Source organism: Anarhichas minor, unplaced genomic scaffold, assembly GCF_050575085.1.
Source record: "Anarhichas minor isolate MPS153535 unplaced genomic scaffold, ASM5057508v1 ptg000007l, whole genome shotgun sequence".
NCBI classification, from domain to species: Eukaryota; Metazoa; Chordata; class Actinopteri; order Perciformes; family Anarhichadidae; genus Anarhichas; species Anarhichas minor.
The window spans coordinates 1,856,604-1,875,369 of NW_027466453.1; the positions used below are offsets into that span (position 1 = coordinate 1,856,604).

Here is an 18,766-nt window from a genome sequence, read left to right on the forward strand (position 1 = left end):
TTTGCTTTGCATAGGTTCTTTCTTACTCCACTCTGTGTTTATTTCTTTGTTTCTTTCACTTGTTTTGGTCTTGTGCAATTAGCAAAATACTTTGCTCTTTTACAAATGATAATAGGCACAAACAAACATACAGTACAAACGCACCATCTGAAGTGTATCCAGGAGGCATACATACAAACATCTATTACATGTCATTACAATACAGAATAAAAATGACAATTCAATTATTTATCATGGATGTGAACTAAAATATTATTAATGAAAAAATGTTGCTACAACAATGCAACTAACTAAAATATTTGTCAAGTAAAAATTCTATGAAAATTGTGGTTATATTTCTGCTCCAGCATGCACCTCATACTTTCAGCACTCCTGAAAGACAAACTCCCTGATTTTTGTAAGTTACCAACAGCATCTACAGGTTAAGAAATGTGCTCTCAGTTCACTGGGGATGTTTTGTAAGTCGACAGTAAGCTGGAGGGAAGTTTAGAGGTACTATTGCTGCTTTGACAAAATTGCTGCTTTTGACAAAATCAGAATCAAAATCTTTCACACAATCATTATGTAACATGAGGACCAAATTCCTCATGACATCTACTTCTTGGTCAACTTGAATGTTAATGCAATTTTCTCTCCAACAGAAAAAATAACTTGGCACCCTGAAAGACTTTTTTTTTGCGGATCATCCCACAGCGCCTGTCTGTCTGTCTGTCCATCTGTCCTTCTACCCCTCACGAGCGCCTGGCCCGGCCACCTCCAGTTCCGTCTCGGCACCAATTAATCTACCAAAACACATGAACACACCCGTTAGTTTTCACTACAGGATTTGTCAAATGCAGTTAATGCCTAATTTCTGGGTTAAAGGGAAATTCCAGTACAACATGTACAAAACAATCAGGACGTATTTTTGTAATATGTGTTTAATCTGCCGTCATAGTATCATTCCAAATATGTGAAAGGATGAGTTGTATAGCTTTTGTTTTTACTGCAGAGGAATAGGAAGGTAGTTTGGTTAGCAGGCGTTTGCTGTTTACCTCACTTGGACTCAGATACAAGTGGCTAACATATTGATGCACAATTTGGTCAATTTAAATAAATAAATAAATACTTTACTTTTCCTGATAAACTTGTTTTTGCCAGACTCAAGGATAAGCATAAATTTAGCATGAACCGTAGACAGAATGGAGTAAGACCCTCGCTGTAAAATACTGGAATGTTCCTTTAATACAAGATGTAATGTGATCTGGTAATGGCCAGAGCCTCTCACTCTGCTAAGTGTTAAGTAACATAGTGTACTGTAGTGTAGGTGATAAGATGCATAATCAGGAGGCTCACACAAAAGGTCCTGCAGACGGCAAACGATCAAAAGCTGCATCACTCTAACTGCTACACAGCGTTCAGACATGGAATACATACGATCACTGGATCCATCTGTCTGTTAAAGTCATGGCCTTTTGTCATTCTGGGGACTTTAACGCAAATGTTACTTATGGCTTTATTCAGAGAGATCCATGCTGCTCCTCCAATATTTGCCACCTGGTGCACTAAAAGGAGCAGAGTAGTTGCTCTGCTCCTTTTAGTGCACCTCTTACAGTTGTAAGAGGTGGCATCAATGAGGATTCTAAAACGTTTCAAGCTGTTGAAGCTTTAATTATGGTGAAAGCATTCATCCTTTTTCACAGCTTACTTTGTAATGTCCAGTGGTGCACAAGTATAGAATGACCAGGTGTTAAGCTTTGTACTTTAATTTCTGTTTGCTTACATGCTGTATGTAAAGCGTTTTACTTGCTTATTCATGTATTCATCCATGAAGTTGATTTGAAAGAAAATCTGACAATGTCTGAATTTCTTTAGAGAAGAATCTTTTCAACAACTTAAGTGTTTCCTGCTTTAATAAGGTTTTAGATTTTCTTTGCACATAAGAGATGACAACCAAAGGACCAGTGTGTAGGATTTAGTGACATCTTAGTGGTGAAGCTGCAGATTGCAACCAACTAAATACTAAGGCGGCCTTCAGACAACATGAAAGGCCCTGTCTAAGGCCAGTGTTTGGTTTGTCCATTCTGGGCTACTGTAGAAACATGGCGGTGCAACATGGCGGCATCTGTGAAGAGGACCTGCTCCCTGTGTAGATATGAAGGACTCATTCTAGCGAAAAGACAATGATTCTTAGTTTCAGGTGATTATACAGTAATGAAAACATAGTAATTCAATTTATGCCAATTCCCCTAAATGCTACACAGTGGTCCTTTAAGTGATAGATTATAACAGTACTTAAAGTACTATTCAAAAAAGCACAACATGCATTTCTCTCTCTCTGCATGTTTTACCTTGTGCACAAGTACAAGGACCCTTATTACTGCCAACTCCCAAAAGTATTTTTTGAGGACTTTATATTCGAAAACCTCTCAGTATACCATAACACTAATCAAACGTCACCCTCGAAAATAGAGTTGAATCAATATCTCTAAAACAGTTTCACCACAAACTGAACAATAGAACCATGAAGGGAGGATTCATTCAGGACTGTTGCATTAGACTACATTAGTTTTAGCTTAGTGTACGCTAATAAACCGCGGAGTTAATCATTTATTGGTTATATGGATTATGTAAAGACAACTTCGTACTAAGTTAAATCCAGAGTTCCTCACTCTGCTCTCATTTGCAGATCATTCTGCTTGTTTTTGGTATCAGGGAAAGAGGGATGGTCATCATTTCTGAACTGTGTCAGTCAGCTGGCTTGCTATCTCGCTCTTACTGTGTGCATCAATGCTTTGGCATGCCTATAAAGTACACCTGCCGAAGGAGACCTAGCTATAGCTGACAGTTAGCACTTCAGGATGCTCACAGGAGGAAACTCGTTCTCGTCGTCGAGACACACAGGTCCAGCAGCGAACTCGTGTTCTGGAATGACTTCGCCTTTCTTTGCGCCGCCATCTTCAGAGTATCCTGGGTAGAAACAGGTGAAGCAGGCAGACCCATCATCAGAGCAGCCTGATCTTTACATGACACAGGCAAAAATCATGTTTTCAGTATAACTTGTGTGAACATTAAATTAGTTCAGATCAGATCTGCTCAGTTTCATCAGCATTACCTAAGTAAGCTAAGTATGCACCAAGCAGCAACTTCTCTGTCTGAAACCTGCATTCTCTCTACTGACCATCAGGGGGCGACTCCTCTGGTTGTATAGAAGTCTATGAGAAAATGACTCTACTTCTCTCTTGATTTATTACCTCAGTAAACATTGTAAACATGAGTTTATGGTCTCAATCTCTAGTTTCAAGTCTTCTTCAATACAGCATGATGTTCATTTAGTAAATGATGGTCCATTTAGAGTCAAACAGACCATAAAGCAGGGGATGCTTTAGGGCGGGGCTACACAGTGATTGACAGGTTGCTACTACAACGTTGTCTGGTCTGGGAGTTGTCTGTGTTCGCCTTACAACTCGAAACCGTTCAGTGTGTTTTCAATTCATGAAAGTTAAATGTAATGTTTCGGTTGCCGAAAAATGTCTTATTCAGCATTTGGTTGTACTTAGCTTCACCCTCTCATGCCATTTCTAGTTGTGAAACAAACCAATGGGTGACGTCATGGTGACGACGTCTACTTTTTATAAACAGACTATGGTAGGCAACAAGCAATTTGTTTGAAGCAAACTGAGGCCACACTTGAACAGGTAGAAGGCAAAAAATGGCCCCATTGGAAAGATGCTAGTCTTGCTAACATCAAATCATGATTTTATGATATAAACATAATTACTATTACCAATACACCTCTGTTATCAAACAAAAACACCAGCCAACATCAGGAGCCTACATGGGTGTGTTTAATTACTTTGAGATTTGGTGGGAAATCAACTGGATCGTTTCGTGCGACAAAGGAAGAGGGTGGTTATCTGGCACTGTGCCAAGGCTTTCAGACAACTGCATACAACATGCACCGGGTCTTGGTTTAGGAACCTATAGTATAGTACTAGTAGAAGTGCTAACTCTTACTGCTTCCATCTTCAAAATACATGTTGTTGCCACCACAAACATTGCAGTTCTCCTTAGATCAAGTCATGGAAAGTTGACAAAAAAGCCGGTACTAAAAGGCACCTGGTTAAACAGTAGGCTAGTTCAGCAGTTACCCTTCCTGTTACACACAAATGGAGAAATGTGTGCGACTACTAACCAGTGAGGGTTGCAGTGACGGGACCAGAGGCTGGTAAAGCAGCGGTCGCAGCGTAGGATGGACAAGTCTGTGCTGGCCCTGGGATCTCTGACCCTTCTGTCTCCATAACTTCCCCCTGGTCATCATCAACACCAAAGAGCCTGAGAGAGGAAGAGAAAGATGGAAGCAAGAACACAACTTAAACTGGCGTTTTGTCAAGACTTTTTTTTCTTGAGTGTCTCAGACTTTCAGACTAATTTAACACTGTGAGGAATGAAGCAAAGTTTTGAGTTTTATAACCCTCCAATATCACATCACAGTATGCAACTGCCACACACAAGTGTACGATACAGAGACACAACACCGGATGTTTTGTTGGTTTCAGTGGCTTCTACAGGATCTGTACCCAAATCTGGGGCTTTTGGATTCAGGGACTTCAAAACCCACAGATAAAATAATCTACCCGATATCAACCTGCAGTCTGAATCTGGATAATGACTCTGATCACAGGCCACCTGGCATCAGCGAGTGATCTTGTTATCTACATTTTGCCAGCATCTCAACATTAGATTTGGTCAGTTGGAGCTTGCCAACAACAACCCTGGTGTTTCCCTAGCTGTGTGTGGAGTATCCCTGAGCTTTTTGTAGCCATTTGCTGAGTTTGCTTGAGATAGCAGGAAGCGACAGAGTTGGGGGATCAGGCTTCCTTTCTTCAGAGGTCAGTTACACCTGGTTGAGAGTCCATTGACAGAGATGAGAGACAGACCGGCTCCTGATGCCAATCCAATTGCAATGTATTCTGCAAACATTTCAATGTACATTAAAATCCCTTATCCAGAGAACAACGCACATAACCAGGCCTTCTCTCATCTCCAGCTATATGCTGAACTGACACATACACACCACCTCACACATAAACAAACCAGCATTTGCAGATGATTAGGCAGCTGTTGGGCAGAAAGATCTTTATGCAATTAGGTACAATAGCTAATCCAGCGGGCTGATTTTGGTATTCACTTTTAGTCTGACTTTTAGTCAAACAAGTGTTTGAAATGATTCTGTAAACATTTTTTATTTATTTATTTAGAAACCCTTAGTGTTGGCCCTTGTGCTGCTTGCCCTAATATAAGAACCAGGCTAAGAAACAGAACATCCCTATATGATTTAAAAATGTTTGACTTTGGCGACTTCCAGTGGCAGAATGACAAATGATAATTTGCCTACATTTGAAGTTGGACATGATTTCTTCTTATGTGTTATCTTTAGATTTACTCTGTATCACTTTCTGTTAGTTTATGTTTGAAATATATCAGAAATAAAGCATCTTTCAGGCATGCACCCGAATGTTCCTTCTACTCTCAGACTCTCGAATTCTCTTTTTTTTTTATTGGAACAGATAATGTCGACATTTGGATGTCAGAAGCCTTTATTGGCTATGAATGACCATACTACTGTACAGTCTCTGTTGATGTTGTTTGCTCTGTGAAAACACTCATGGGAATCATAGTATTACAGACACTGGGACCACATGCACTAAAAGGCATGCACGGCCAGACCAGCTATGTAGAACAATCACAGAGAAGATCTGATTTTATTTCCTACTCAGGTAGACATTACTCCACTATAGTTGTTTGATATTAATGCTCTGAATGTCATATTGATCACCTTAACCTTAACTTTACTTTTTAAGTAAGCAACTTTTGGTAGAATTGGGAAATTCATGATTTATTAGCAATGGATATTGTAACAAATCTGATGTGACATTTGTCTGCCATTCATTATTTCTTATTTTACTGGCAGGTAAAAAAACAAGGCCTATTTCCATCCCAATAATCTGACTGTCCGACTCTATGAACTGAACATGCTGCTCTTTGGGTAAACTGAGTTTTAGATTTGTAAATGTATCTTGAATAAACATGTGCCGAAACGTTGATTTATGAATTAACCGATGAAAAGTGCAGGGTTTCTCCTCCCTCCTACTGCTTAACATCTATCTCATCCGTGGATGTGAAATCAATTGTAACCTCACCTGTGTTTGTGGGCTAACGTGCACTCGCCTCCATCCAGTGGATCCACATTGTAGATGAACAGCTGGCCGTCAGCTGTGGCCACCAGTAGCCGCGGAAGCTTCTGGATCCTGGAACATTAGATTGAGTACCCGTTTAAGTTGTTAAATCATAAACATTTACTAATGTCCAACCCAACAGTAAGAGGAACTGATTCATTTACCGTATTTTCCGCACTATAAAGCGCACCGGATTATAAGGCGCACCTTCAATGAATGGCCTATTTTAGAACTGTTTTTATATATAGGGCGCACCGGATTATAAGGCGCATAGAATAGAATAGCGTCGTAAGCGTGTCTCTTGAAAGGTGCCATTTTGGGGTCTTTATACACACAAGTGGTGTTGGACTAGGAGTAAGCACAGTACCGGTGTTTACCGCGGTGCGGCTTTGTAGTTTACCAGTCGTACTGAAACATTTTGACAGAGCGCCGTGTACAACCAGTATGGATCAACCAATTAACCAATTGATCCATATATAAGGCGCTCCGGATTACAAGGCGCACTGTCGTTTTTTGAGAAAATTAAAGGCTTTTAAGTGCGCCTTATAGTGCGGAAAATACGGTACACTTTGTCACCCGAAAAATTGTTTGCAGTCAACCCCATTTCTCTGTCGGTCATAGCTGGATCAAGAATGAGGACAAATAGAAATGGTGTGTCAACCCACATCTTAATCCACAGATTCTTTTAGGAGATGAAGACGAGTCAAAATCTCTTCTCTCAAGGTCAAAAACAAAACTAGTTGTGTGAAGAAACCACACATGAACACAGAAAGGCTGAATATAATGTAAAAGGCCCATTCCCTGATTCCCAAAGATCACAGAGAAGCTCACATAGCTAGGGTGCAGATGTTCCTCTGGCCCGATGTCACCAGGTGGACGGTGGCAAAGGCCCGGTCCTGGCTCATCATGCCGGATACCTGAGCAGGGAGGTAGCTGCTGGCTGCTGAGAACATCTTCCCCACGTAGGCTGTCCAAGTGGCAGACTCGTCTCCTCCACTAAATACAGGTTGTAATAAATCGTAGCTTTCCTTAAATATAGCAACCAGCCACAGGCAAAGGTGACACATGGTTATATTAACTTGTTGTGTTTACAGTGTGTGTGTGTGTGTACCTTGGTCCCAGCTGCTCTAGTTTAAAGATATGCACCGTCTCTGTGTTGCTGGACGCACAGAGGAACTGGCCATCTGGGCTGAAGGATAAAGAGCTTATATTGACATACCTGCAGAGAAACAGACATAAACACACACACACACACTTGAAGATTAATCAATGTAGTAAAGTGGATATACATTTTGACCAATAGTAAGCTATTGTCTGAAACCACTGAAGTCATGTGCCATTTAAAAACTATAATTCAGTCATTAATCAGTAATTAAGTCTCCAGGAAACGTGCATGTCTGCAGCACTGCAAGAATGACTCCATATGTATTTGGAATGATGATCTAGTTTATATCTGTGGCTGTGCTCATTCTTTGGACAGGGTGCAGATCTTATAGGATGTGATTGAACTCTGACCTCTTCATGCCCCGGCGGAACTCAAACAGACGCAGCCCCTCAGGTATGGAGAACACTCGAATAACGGTGCCCTGTAACGACACACAGCCAGTGAGGTGTCATCTGTATTACAGATTTCTAGCAGATGCTTCTTTTCTGTGTGGAACTAGTTCAGCAGCTGTTCTTCCCTTCTGATGATCTTCAGTGTTCCTCCATTTATAATCTGATATGTAACTAGACGTGATGGGTCATGAGAGGCAAGTGAGGCGAAGTTGTAGAATTGAATATCATTCTGGATTAATGCATGACATATATCTGTATAAAGAGATAGTTGTGATGTTTTGAAGTGTGGTTGTATGAGGTACTTCTCCATAGTCAGTGTATTACTACAGTAGATGGAGTTTGGAGAAACAGACAGGAGCAAACCATGTACTGCTGTGGATGTATTTTGGCACCTAATAAGGTTAAGGACCGCTTTACCTTGCTGTCAGACAGCCCTTTCTGACGGTGAACTGAACTGAAAGTGAAACATGCTCTATTAAAAGTCACCAAACTCTGCTGGTACTCCTGTCTGTTTGTACAAACTCCATCTACTGTAGGTAATACAGTTACGACAAATAGGTACGTCAAACAACCCTTAAAACCTTAGAAAGGCCATTGTATCTACAGCTCTTGAGGCTACATTGCTCTTGTATCTGATAATACAAAAGCTTTGAAAGAAAGACACAATGCACGGATGACTTTACTGTTACTAACAGATCCATAGAAGTAGTTTGGCTGAAGATGTAAAGTGTTATGTGGTCATGCGCCATAATGTGTTCAACTGTCATGGCAACCTGCACAAAGTTCACATTTTGGCTGAAAGATGGAGGTAGTGTGTCAAAGTGATCAAGATGACAAGGATTCGTCCCCTAGTGAACATAAATGTGCTTAACACATTTCATAGTAATCTGCCTTGTAAAGTCATAATAAGGCATGGTGGTGTCACTGGAGGAAACGTCACCGAAAAGGAAAAAAAAGCATATTAGAATTCATCCTATGGGACTTTGAGTATCCAGAGCAAATTAAATGGAAATACAGCCTTAGCTTCTGAGCTCATATGGATGAAAGTGCTGGTCAGAGACAGATGAAAAGGAAAGGTCAGGAGGTCATCACAATAACAAGGATTCATTCTGTGGGGACCCTGCACATCCATAACTGGACCAAAGTGATGGATGGACAGACTGCCACTCTCGGACTGACTCTTGCTTCATCAGCTACATTTACAGTACATGGAGTCTTTTTTACCCTCTCTGAGGCGCTGGCAAGTTTGGTGGCCGAGGTGTTGAAGGTGAGAGCTGCCAGAGGACTGTCATGAGCCGGGATCATGGTCACTGTGTTCTGAAAGGACCAAGAGGACGATACCGGGGACAGAAATAAAGAGCGTTACTATACACTGATGCAATTTACATCATGCCTAATTTACTTCCACAAAAAAGCTTGCGTAGAGTTTCTGCAGAGCCACAGAGATGGTTTGCAGAGCTTAATTAACAATGCAATTGTAATAAAATCATGTGACTCCATTTGAAATCAGGGAGGAATACAGATTATTTGAGGTGTTCTGTGATGACATGTTTCCTACCAAATTGTTGGCGTCATACACTACAATCTCCCCAATGGTGGCACTGCCGGGGTACGCCAGGTAGGAGTTGGAATGGTTGATAGAAAGAGCACAGAGACCTGCGAGACGACAGAACCAATAATTGTTCAGGGTCAGTCAACCATCAGTTGGTTATGTTCTATAATATATAGTCCAAACGAGCAACAAATGGAGAAACTATGTGAACCAGGAAGGATGTGTTTTACAGACAGTGGCCTAGGGCTCTTTATGTGTGTGATTACCAAGAACCCCTCTTGGTATTAATGTCTTACCTGAGGGGTTGGACGGAGTGTTGAGCAGAGTCTTGAGCAGCTTCATGTCTTTGATGTTGTGGATATAAATGGACTCGTCAAGGCACACCACCAGCCTCTGCAAGACACAACAGACCTCAGGCATTACACTCCACTGTCATGCAGTCAGGGTTGGCTTCTGTCAGTGAAAGCCCACTTGTTATAGGAACAAGGGGCCTCATGCACCACCCTTCTCTTAAATTGATTTTATATTTTCTCTTCACTTTCTGTTCAGAGAAAAAGTAAGAGAAGTGAACTCCAGATGCATTAAACGTTCTTACCAGGTGAAGCATAAATCACGGACTGCTTTAGCTTTAGGGCGTATGTTTTAATATTTTTAGGATTAGGTAGCCAAAAAAGATGATTCAGCAACATGTGAAGATCTTGACTGAGTGAATTACTTCCTAACTGTGATGAATTATGGTGTACACAGTCATATCTGAGGGTTGTGGGTGTGAAACGGGGTAACTCGCCTGTCTGTTGAGCTTGACAGCCAGGATGTTGTTGGGATAGCTGTAGTTGCAGATCTCCGTCCCCTTCTTGAAGTGGTAGATGTTCATGCGCTGCGGCATGGCGGTGCTCACTACGACTACCAGACTGCTGGAGAACAGACGCTCCACGATGTAGACATCTGGAGTCTCTGCTGGGGGACAACAGGGAGCAGACAGACAGGCAGTGATGGAGACGCTGCTTTTATGTTGACTGAGGGATTCAAGAGAAATACAGCCTTTCTAATGTATGATACTATTTTATTTTATTTTTCTGCACAGCTCCATATAATGGTAATACCTTAGATGTTTGTACATTAATGTATATCCTCCAGCCTGAATCATTTGGTATCTTTGCAAACTTGGAGTCCTCCAACAGAAAAAGTCAAACAGGATGGGGGTTTGAACAAATGTTGCCTGAACCACAACGATTTCTAAAAATGGAGAAAGCTATGTGACCAGTAAAGCTGCAGAGGTTTGCTAAGGGTTCACATACAGATACAGAGTACAGATCAGATACCAGTGTTTAATCAATAAGCTGTACATACATACATAGATATACATTTACTGAAATGTTATTTATTATTAAAATAATAAATTGTACATTTGCAACTAACATATATTACACTTTAAGTGTTAGCCTTTTTAATGCAGCAAGAATTGGTCACAATTCCAGTAGTATATTTAGTATTTAAACATTTGAACAGTTAAATTGAATATATCGGCCCCATTGTGACCAATACTCATTGTAGCTACTTGAGTCAGTATCGGCCCGATATATGATATCCATCCGTGGATTGTTTAGACTGCTTCAAGCCAACTAGTTACTACAAAGTATCACTGAGCATGTCTGAAGACTAAGTGTTTATATCTGGTACGAATGGCCCCACTCAAAGGAGAGGTGAAAAGCCTGACAAGAAATGTTGACAACAGTCACTTCACAGTCTCTGACCCAGAGGTTCTGACTCAGAGGCTCTGACTCAGAGGTTCTGACTCAGAGGTTCTGACCCAGAGGTTCTGACTCAGAGGCTCTGACTCAGAGGTTCTGACTCAGAGGCTCTGACCCAGAGGTTCTGACTCAGAGGCTCTGACTCAGAGGTTCTGACTCAGAGGCTCTGACTCAGAGGTTCTGACTCAGAGGTTCTGACCCAGAGGCTCTGACTCAGAGGTTCAGGAGACCCTGGCAGTAATACATTCATGCTTCATTACAGCTTTAAAAGCCATCATGAAATGGTTTCCACTTGAATTAGCGTCTTGGAAAGGTAGAGGCCGCACTGAAAGAGCTTTTAGATGAATGAATCACAACAATATGTTATAATATATAACAACATCTAAAGCCTGACCAATAAATCGTCATGGCAAATGTTGTCAAGCAATTTTAGCTCATCACAGATACATAGGTATAGGTGTATATGTCGGCCAATAAATAACTGGAAACTGCATATGTTGACCATATTTGTATCTGCTCTTTAAATGATCAAATATAGATATATCTACATAATACAATATCTAAGTTGTCCTGACACAAAGCCCCTTGAGGCAAATTTGTGATTGGTGATATAAATAAAATTGACACAAATGCTCAACAATGTTAAGCTCTCATAGGATCATACCAGCATGTCAGGTTAACATAAACCAGACTATGCTGTACAGACACTGGATAGTCCAAACACACCATTCTGAGGAAACTCTCTTCTTCTTCATTGCTGCCAAAAGCCACGAGCACAATGTAATTACAGTAAGCTGGGCCGTGTCTGAGCGTACAGCCACTAAAACCCCTAAAAGGACCCAGCGAGCACTGTGATGCACACATACTTCATAATTATAATGAGATCATACTCTGAGTTAGCAGAAACCTGGTGAAGACGTCTGGCTTCCTCCCACATTAAACTGGTGACAGTAGCTGCGTTTCCACACACATTATTGAGGGAAAAGTTCCAGACTGTAAGAATAATCTGATGAAAGATGTGTGACAATATATTATATATACAGTATATGTATTATATTCCATAAAGCCGTTTTTTTCCATCTCATGTTTTGCTGAAGTATTCTTAAAGCATTTATGCACAAATTAAGAAAACTGAATTATTTAATTTGACCTTCTCCTGCAAAGGTTTACAAAAATGTCTGAGTAGACGTAAGAAATGAAGGGAAGCAGCAAAAAGACCTAGTTAATACCATTATGTATCACTTTTAATAACGTACGGCCACTTTCACACTATGGTTCGGTATAATTGATCTGGATCAAAGCAAAATGGTATTTTCATTGTGGTCTGCTTGAACTCTGAGACTTATAAAGAATGTTTTGAGAGGTGACATGAAGTCACATGGTAACTCACTCAAAAGACATTTTAGGTGACGTCATCCTGCTTCATCAGCAACATGGACCCACTGGGACTGTAAGCAGGTCGTGCAGCCCAGGCAAAACTTTAGTCCCTCACATGCTGACACACATACGTGTTACCATGGTTACCAAACCCCCTTGCATAATTATAGAGCTGGTTTCTATAGAACAGTTATGCAATTCAAAACTTCACCAATTTGTTTTTAGTTTTCTTTTGACAACTTTAAAAATATATATATATCTGTACCTTTTGAATTATCACTCTCTGTGTATATATTTTGAAGGTGTATTTAGCATTATCATGGAGGTAATACATTTCCTTTGTATTACAAGGTAGCAGTAAAGGGGGAATAAACACATGAAGGTTAACTGGTGGCAAGAGAGAAACTTAAGAAGAAAGTACGTTCCATGGAAACAGATTAACCTTAATAAGAGCTCAACCAGAGAATGAACAATATACAGATGATGCATTGTGGGTAACCAGCAGTGTTTCACAAACTCATGTTCCTTTAAAGCAGAGGTAGCCAACACGGTGCCCGCGGGCACCCTGTCGCCCGCAGGGACCACGTGAGTCGCCCGCGAGACATGGTCTAAAAATAGCACTACCGTAGTCACCATTGGAGCTCCGTCTAAAATTGTAGTTGCTGTTCTTTTTTAATCAAAAACGCTTGCATTAGTGTAGATTTTAAAATGACAATATTTCTTGTCATAAGAGAGTTGGGTACCCGGAGGCGCACGTCGGACAGCCTGGACGAGGCCGCCGCACTAGGTTTTCAGGTTCTGAATGGCGGGCGCTTCCCGTTGGCGCCAGACGCGCGCCGCGAGCGCACCCCGTCGTCAGGTCTGTAAATCCTCGGAACAGGCCGCGGGGCAACAACACAGGGGTGGCGGAGGTAGAGGCAAGGCAACGCAATCCGACCGAAAAGGCCCAGACTAGAGGTTTGAACGCAGGCGCCCGAAGACGCTCGCGCGCCTCGGAGGGTTGGATCCCCCGCTCGGCTATAGACGAGACTTTTTACTGGTTTCTTCGTGGAGAAAAAGGTACCATTGGAAAAGCTGGTGTCGGTGACAACAGACTGGGCTCCCGCCATGACGGGCCGGCATGCAGGCTTCATTGCGCAATGTAAAGGTGACCCAGACTTCCCAACATGTCTACATTACCACTGGATCATTCACCAGCAGGCGCTATGTGCAAAAGTAACCGGCTTTAATCATGTGATGATACAAAAATATCAGAGATGTGATACCTCTGACTTTCAAATGTTGAAACAGATTAACAGAAATAAAAGTTGCATGTTTAAATACGTATGTGTAGCTATACCATCATTGTTGTGGAAATCATTCTTAATAATTATTGTGAGGAATAATTAACTGACATGTGATCAAACAGTCTCTTCACATATATTATTATTATTAAGGTGATCTGTGCAACTTTGTTATTCAGGAAGTTTGTATCAAATAAGTAGCCCTTCGTACTACTCGGTACCCTTGAAGTAGCTGTCAGTTTAAAAAAGGTTGGTGACCCCTGCTTTAAAGTAATGTGACTTGGCCTGATGTTGACATGTCATCAACAGCTGACGGGTCAGTCTGGGACGAGCTAATACGACAGCTCAGTTTACACAAACGCAGAACACTTTTGTCCAGTTTAAACCGTCATGAATGAAACTAAATGATCATTGTGGTGTTCACACTGTCATCTTTCAAAGGCTGAACTGACAGATTAAAAAATTCTCAATACAACAGTACGGCTTTAAAAGGGTCGTGTTTTATCAGTGGTGGGCCGTCAGGGCCTGCAAGGCCTTCTCTGCTGGCCTAAACAGAATCACAAAGTTATAGCTATTTTATAATTGAATAATTTATCTTAAAATACACTACATGTATTATAATTTATAAAAATATTTTTCCCATTATCTTATTATCTCATTGCACAGCTACTGTCTTCCTCAGTTGCTCGGCTTCAAGTGCAGCTTGTTTTAAGTAGAGCTTTTATCCAATCAGATTCAGCCCCTATGTCTAGGACGTTATTGTTGAACGTATTGTTCGGTTAGTAAGCCTCGTACCGAACGGTTTAATATGAATACATATTGTTACACCCCTAGAAACAAATAATAACCGTAGCTGTGGCGCCATCATGAGGTTATAATGAGGTTATTAGGAGGTGGTTCAACTGCAGGACAGCAGTGAAGGCCCAGGTATAAAATGCACGGCCTGCCACTGTGTTTTATAATAAGCCAATTTTGGTAGAGAGATCAAAAGCATATTTGTAATAACTTTACACTGAAATGTAATTCTCAACTAAATGTGGAGGGATGTTTGGCCCACACTGATGCAGAGTGCAGAGTCAGAGCTCCATACTAACCACTCTCATGGATACAGTCCAGCTTTTCCACCATGGTCAGAGAAAATAGCTTGTAGCCAGTCTTTGTTCCCAAAGCCAGTGACCTGCAACACACACACACACACACACACACACACACACACACACACACACACACACACACACACACACACACACACACACACACACACACACACACACACACACACACACACACACACACACACACACACACACACACATCATTACAACTGTAAAGCTTTAGTTTCTCTCACTATTTCAATAAAAAAAACAAATTATAATTTGTCTACGTCTAATTTTGTTGCACTCCAACTGGAAATACAGGGACAGTTTAATATGAGAGGAATTGGGGTGTGTTCACTTCCTCATCATCACACTGTCTTACCTGGTTCTTACTATAGAGAGCCCCCTAGTGATGAAATGTGTGATATAGAAGAAGTGAGCTCTATTGGGGACAAGGGGACCAGCTGAAGTTCTATTCAAACAACCCTCATAACAAATGAAAGTGGTCTGCCAACTAAAGATCAACTTGTTCCACTTACTAGTTTTGTCTGGAGCTTTCAGCTCCATCTAACATTCTTCCTCAGTGGATAGAGTTGTCATAGAGATGAAGTAGTTCAGTTGCTATAAAGTCACCAAAGTATGGAACTTTGGTCATGTGATAACTGGTAACACATGAAGACACAATCCAATGAGGCATGACTTGGAGTGATGTGGTCTGACGTGAGGTGACAGTTTGTGATGTTGTCTAACGTGATGCGGTGCGGTAAGGTGCGATGTGATGTGGTGTTAAAACATGGACACGTTGTACAGAAAAGGATTAGTGTGGAACATGTGAGCAAAAACCGGATAACACCGTGAAGGTGACACGTCTGTTAATGTTCTCCTGTTGTCACAGGACTCATTAAATAATCATCTGATGTCTTGTCAAACAAACTATCCATCTTTCTGCCACTTCCCATCTCTTAACAGCTCGTATGTAGCCTTCTAAAGTTCTCACTCAACCCTGTAGTCCAAACACACAGTTTAGCCTGTTTGAGACAGTGGTTCCTTTTCACACCGACCGGTTTCTTAATGGCCACCTGTGCCTTCATTCCCCACCATGACATCTGAACATTCCTGTCCCGTCTCATCCCGTCTCTGAGCAGGAGGAAACCTGCAGGACTACGCAAAAAATACAGCACATTTTTACTGCACGCGCAGAACAAACCAATTGTGTGACACATGCATGTTTTTTCTCTCATCTGCTCCATATTTTGTCAAATAGTTGATCTATAATTGGGAAGGGAATGACTAATTATATGCTGGAGACAAAGCGTAAATACCAAGTATGCATTCTTCTCCTGTATGAAAAGAGTTACTGTCACATGGACTGGAGATGAATATGTTAGGTGAGTGCAAATTAGCACATACCCACACAGACACGATACATTTACACACAAACCTTTCTTTCACAACATCCTGCGCTTATTTTTGGATTACTCAGCACTTTAACCAAATGGCCGACGTGTCAGAGGCAGGCCTGTGTGGACATCCTGAACGATCAATGAGTTGCGCTCAGTAAACATCTCCATCGTATGTTTGTACTGTTTTAAGAAGGCGGCTTGTTACTTGTTGTTTGGATCCTCAACAACCTGTTGAGGAGGACTGGCACTTGGCAGTTGCTCACAGTGTAAACCTCTATTCAACACACTTGAATTAGACCAACTGTTTGGCAAACACTACCCTTAAGCAAGGCACTGAGAACACCCTAGTGATCCAGTAGAGCTGCTGTTACAGCCATCAACAGATGCTACCATGGTTACACTGGGCAGCTGCAGATTTAAGAGCTTGAGCAACCAACCTAAATCCAGAAAACTAGGGGAGCTGAGAGAGACCTAACTTGACCCTGAATGAAAACATTGAGCCTTGACAACCCCAAAGCCTGTTACACAGGCATTGTTATAATCTGTGCATCAGCAGAGGCCCACATATTGACTTTGATCTATAGCTCCAAACATATTGAATCTGCCATTTCCCGTAACACATCTCCATAGATTCTTTGGCCCCCAATTCTTTGCCACCCTCCGGGTTTCAGGCTGTCTGAAGTTTCCGATCCCAAAACAAGACAACCCTGACCACATCACTATGACATCATCAGGGTAATTTTCTCAAACTTCTCAGGTTCTGATTGTGATATGTCAAATTGGTGGAGTCCCTTTAAATGTGAACGTAAGCCGGGTGTTTGGGGAATCCTGATTTAAATACACTATTCTGTTTTTAGTGACTAAATGCACATTTTGAAGGAAAAACAGTACGCTTTGGTTTAATTTCAGGGAGAAGTGAAGCTGATGAGTCTCTCGTTGACTCACCAGCTTGTGATCTTCCTGCTCACTTACGTGGAGTCTTGGTTGAAAGAGGCGCAGCCAAACTGCAGACCCGGTCCGTCCGGCCCGCCAGGTCCGTCGGCACTCTCTCCGGTCTCCATCCCGACTCCCAGCCTCCTCCTTCCCTCCCTCCACCCTGGATTGGAGGCCTGGGATCGGCTGCACCTCTTCGCTCGATCTCGGCGGAAGACGGCTCCAATTTGGAAGAAATGTGGACCGGGTGATGTGAAGGTGAGCGCTCCAGGCAGAGCCGTGAGTTTCTCCGCTAGAAATGAATTGTTTTTCGGTTTCACTGCGGATATTTAAGGAGGTCGGTTATCCAGACCCTGGAGGAAAAGACGGGGAAAACCGAAGCAAAACAAGAACAGCTGACGGCACTACGTCACATCTTCGCCTCTTACGATTGGCTGGTAGTGAAACCACATTGTTGCTGGCTTCTATTTTGATTGGTCAGGGGTACAGTAGTGTGTGTTTATTGGCTGCTAACGTGGAGTGGGTTGTGTTTGTGTCCGTCCATTCATGGGCTGTAATCATACCCTCAACACTCTCTTCTGTTGACAAAACGAAATACTTTTTTTCCGGTAATGTATCTTGACGATTACCGGAAAAATCGTCAATAAGTCTTAATTTGTCCACGTCAGCTGGGTGAATTAGTCTCATGTGAGACGGCAAAGCTCCGGTGGGTGTAGGTCGTCCTCAAACAAGTGAAAGTCAAGATAAAGCTGGGAGTGAACGCCACACAAGCTGAGGTGTCATGTGATCAGAATCACATTATCATTTGCCCGATCATAATAGGCTCGTTCGACATAAGCCAGAATCGATCCCCGGCGGCGATCGGTTCACAATGCATGCCGGTTAGATTTGTGTCTGACTTGATCCCAACTTGCTCTGACGTCATGCACAGGTGGGCACCGATAACGTCACGATAGCCAGGCGCCGTAGTTGCTCTCCACCGACTGCATGACCCAACGTATGATGGGAAACGCCTAGCTGTCGCCGGATCAAAGAGCTGATTGGCTCCTAGATTTGACAACAAACACCACGTTTTGTAGAAAATCCTAATTTTCCGTTTAATTGTAATATTTAATGCTCGATTGTTGGCTATTATAGTTTCATGTTCTGCGTCGAAGGTTTAATCTGTGATTGATAATAATAAAGCTTATTTATACAACACAAAGCGAGCATCAAAGTGTTTCACAGGCACACATAAAAATAACAAATGACAGCATACAATACAGATACACGCACATTTCCACATAAATATACATGTATAAACACATGAATAAATACGATTGAGGTCTGTAAACTACAAGCAGCCTACAGATCGGATCTAACAGGAAGTAACTGTTTCCGTGACTTCCTGTTTATTCTTTGACGGATGCTGAAAACTGTCCGACTTGACCTCAGTTTATTTGACCCCCTGCTGCTGCTGCAGCTCATCTGAACGAGCCTGTTAAGACTTCAGACATTCCCAGCAATGGGAGGTTTGGTGACAGTTGTGCCCACATCTTTACAGAGACCTGGCTCCATAGTAATTAGCATTAGCGATTAGCATAAGCTAATTGAAA

At 41.8% G+C, this 18,766-nt stretch overlaps 1 protein-coding gene across 4 annotated transcripts; it reads right to left on the reverse strand.

Annotated features, from left to right (window-relative positions):
* wipi1 (WD repeat domain, phosphoinositide interacting 1) lies at window positions 1-17,590 on the reverse strand. Of its 4 annotated transcripts, none has more exons than XM_076082264.1 (13): window positions 17,211-17,590; window positions 14,833-14,915; window positions 10,115-10,281; window positions 9,624-9,720; window positions 9,334-9,431; window positions 9,000-9,092; window positions 7,734-7,804; window positions 7,330-7,437; window positions 7,050-7,214; window positions 6,183-6,290; window positions 4,175-4,314; window positions 2,849-2,999; window positions 1-782 (listed from the first exon to the last, which is right to left on the reverse strand). In XM_076082264.1, exons 1-13 carry the CDS (start codon window positions 17,297-17,299, stop codon window positions 725-727), a joined length of 1,428 nt encoding a protein of 475 aa, XP_075938379.1. In that variant the 5' UTR covers window positions 17,300-17,590; the 3' UTR covers window positions 1-724. The 4 variants fall into 4 exon arrangements, with proteins under 4 accessions (XP_075938379.1, XP_075938370.1, XP_075938389.1 ...); XM_076082255.1 differs by having other exon boundaries at window positions 10,115-10,284; XM_076082274.1 differs by having other exon boundaries at window positions 2,849-2,949; window positions 10,115-10,284; window positions 17,211-17,588.
* Between the last annotated feature and the right edge of the window lie 1,176 nt (window positions 17,591-18,766).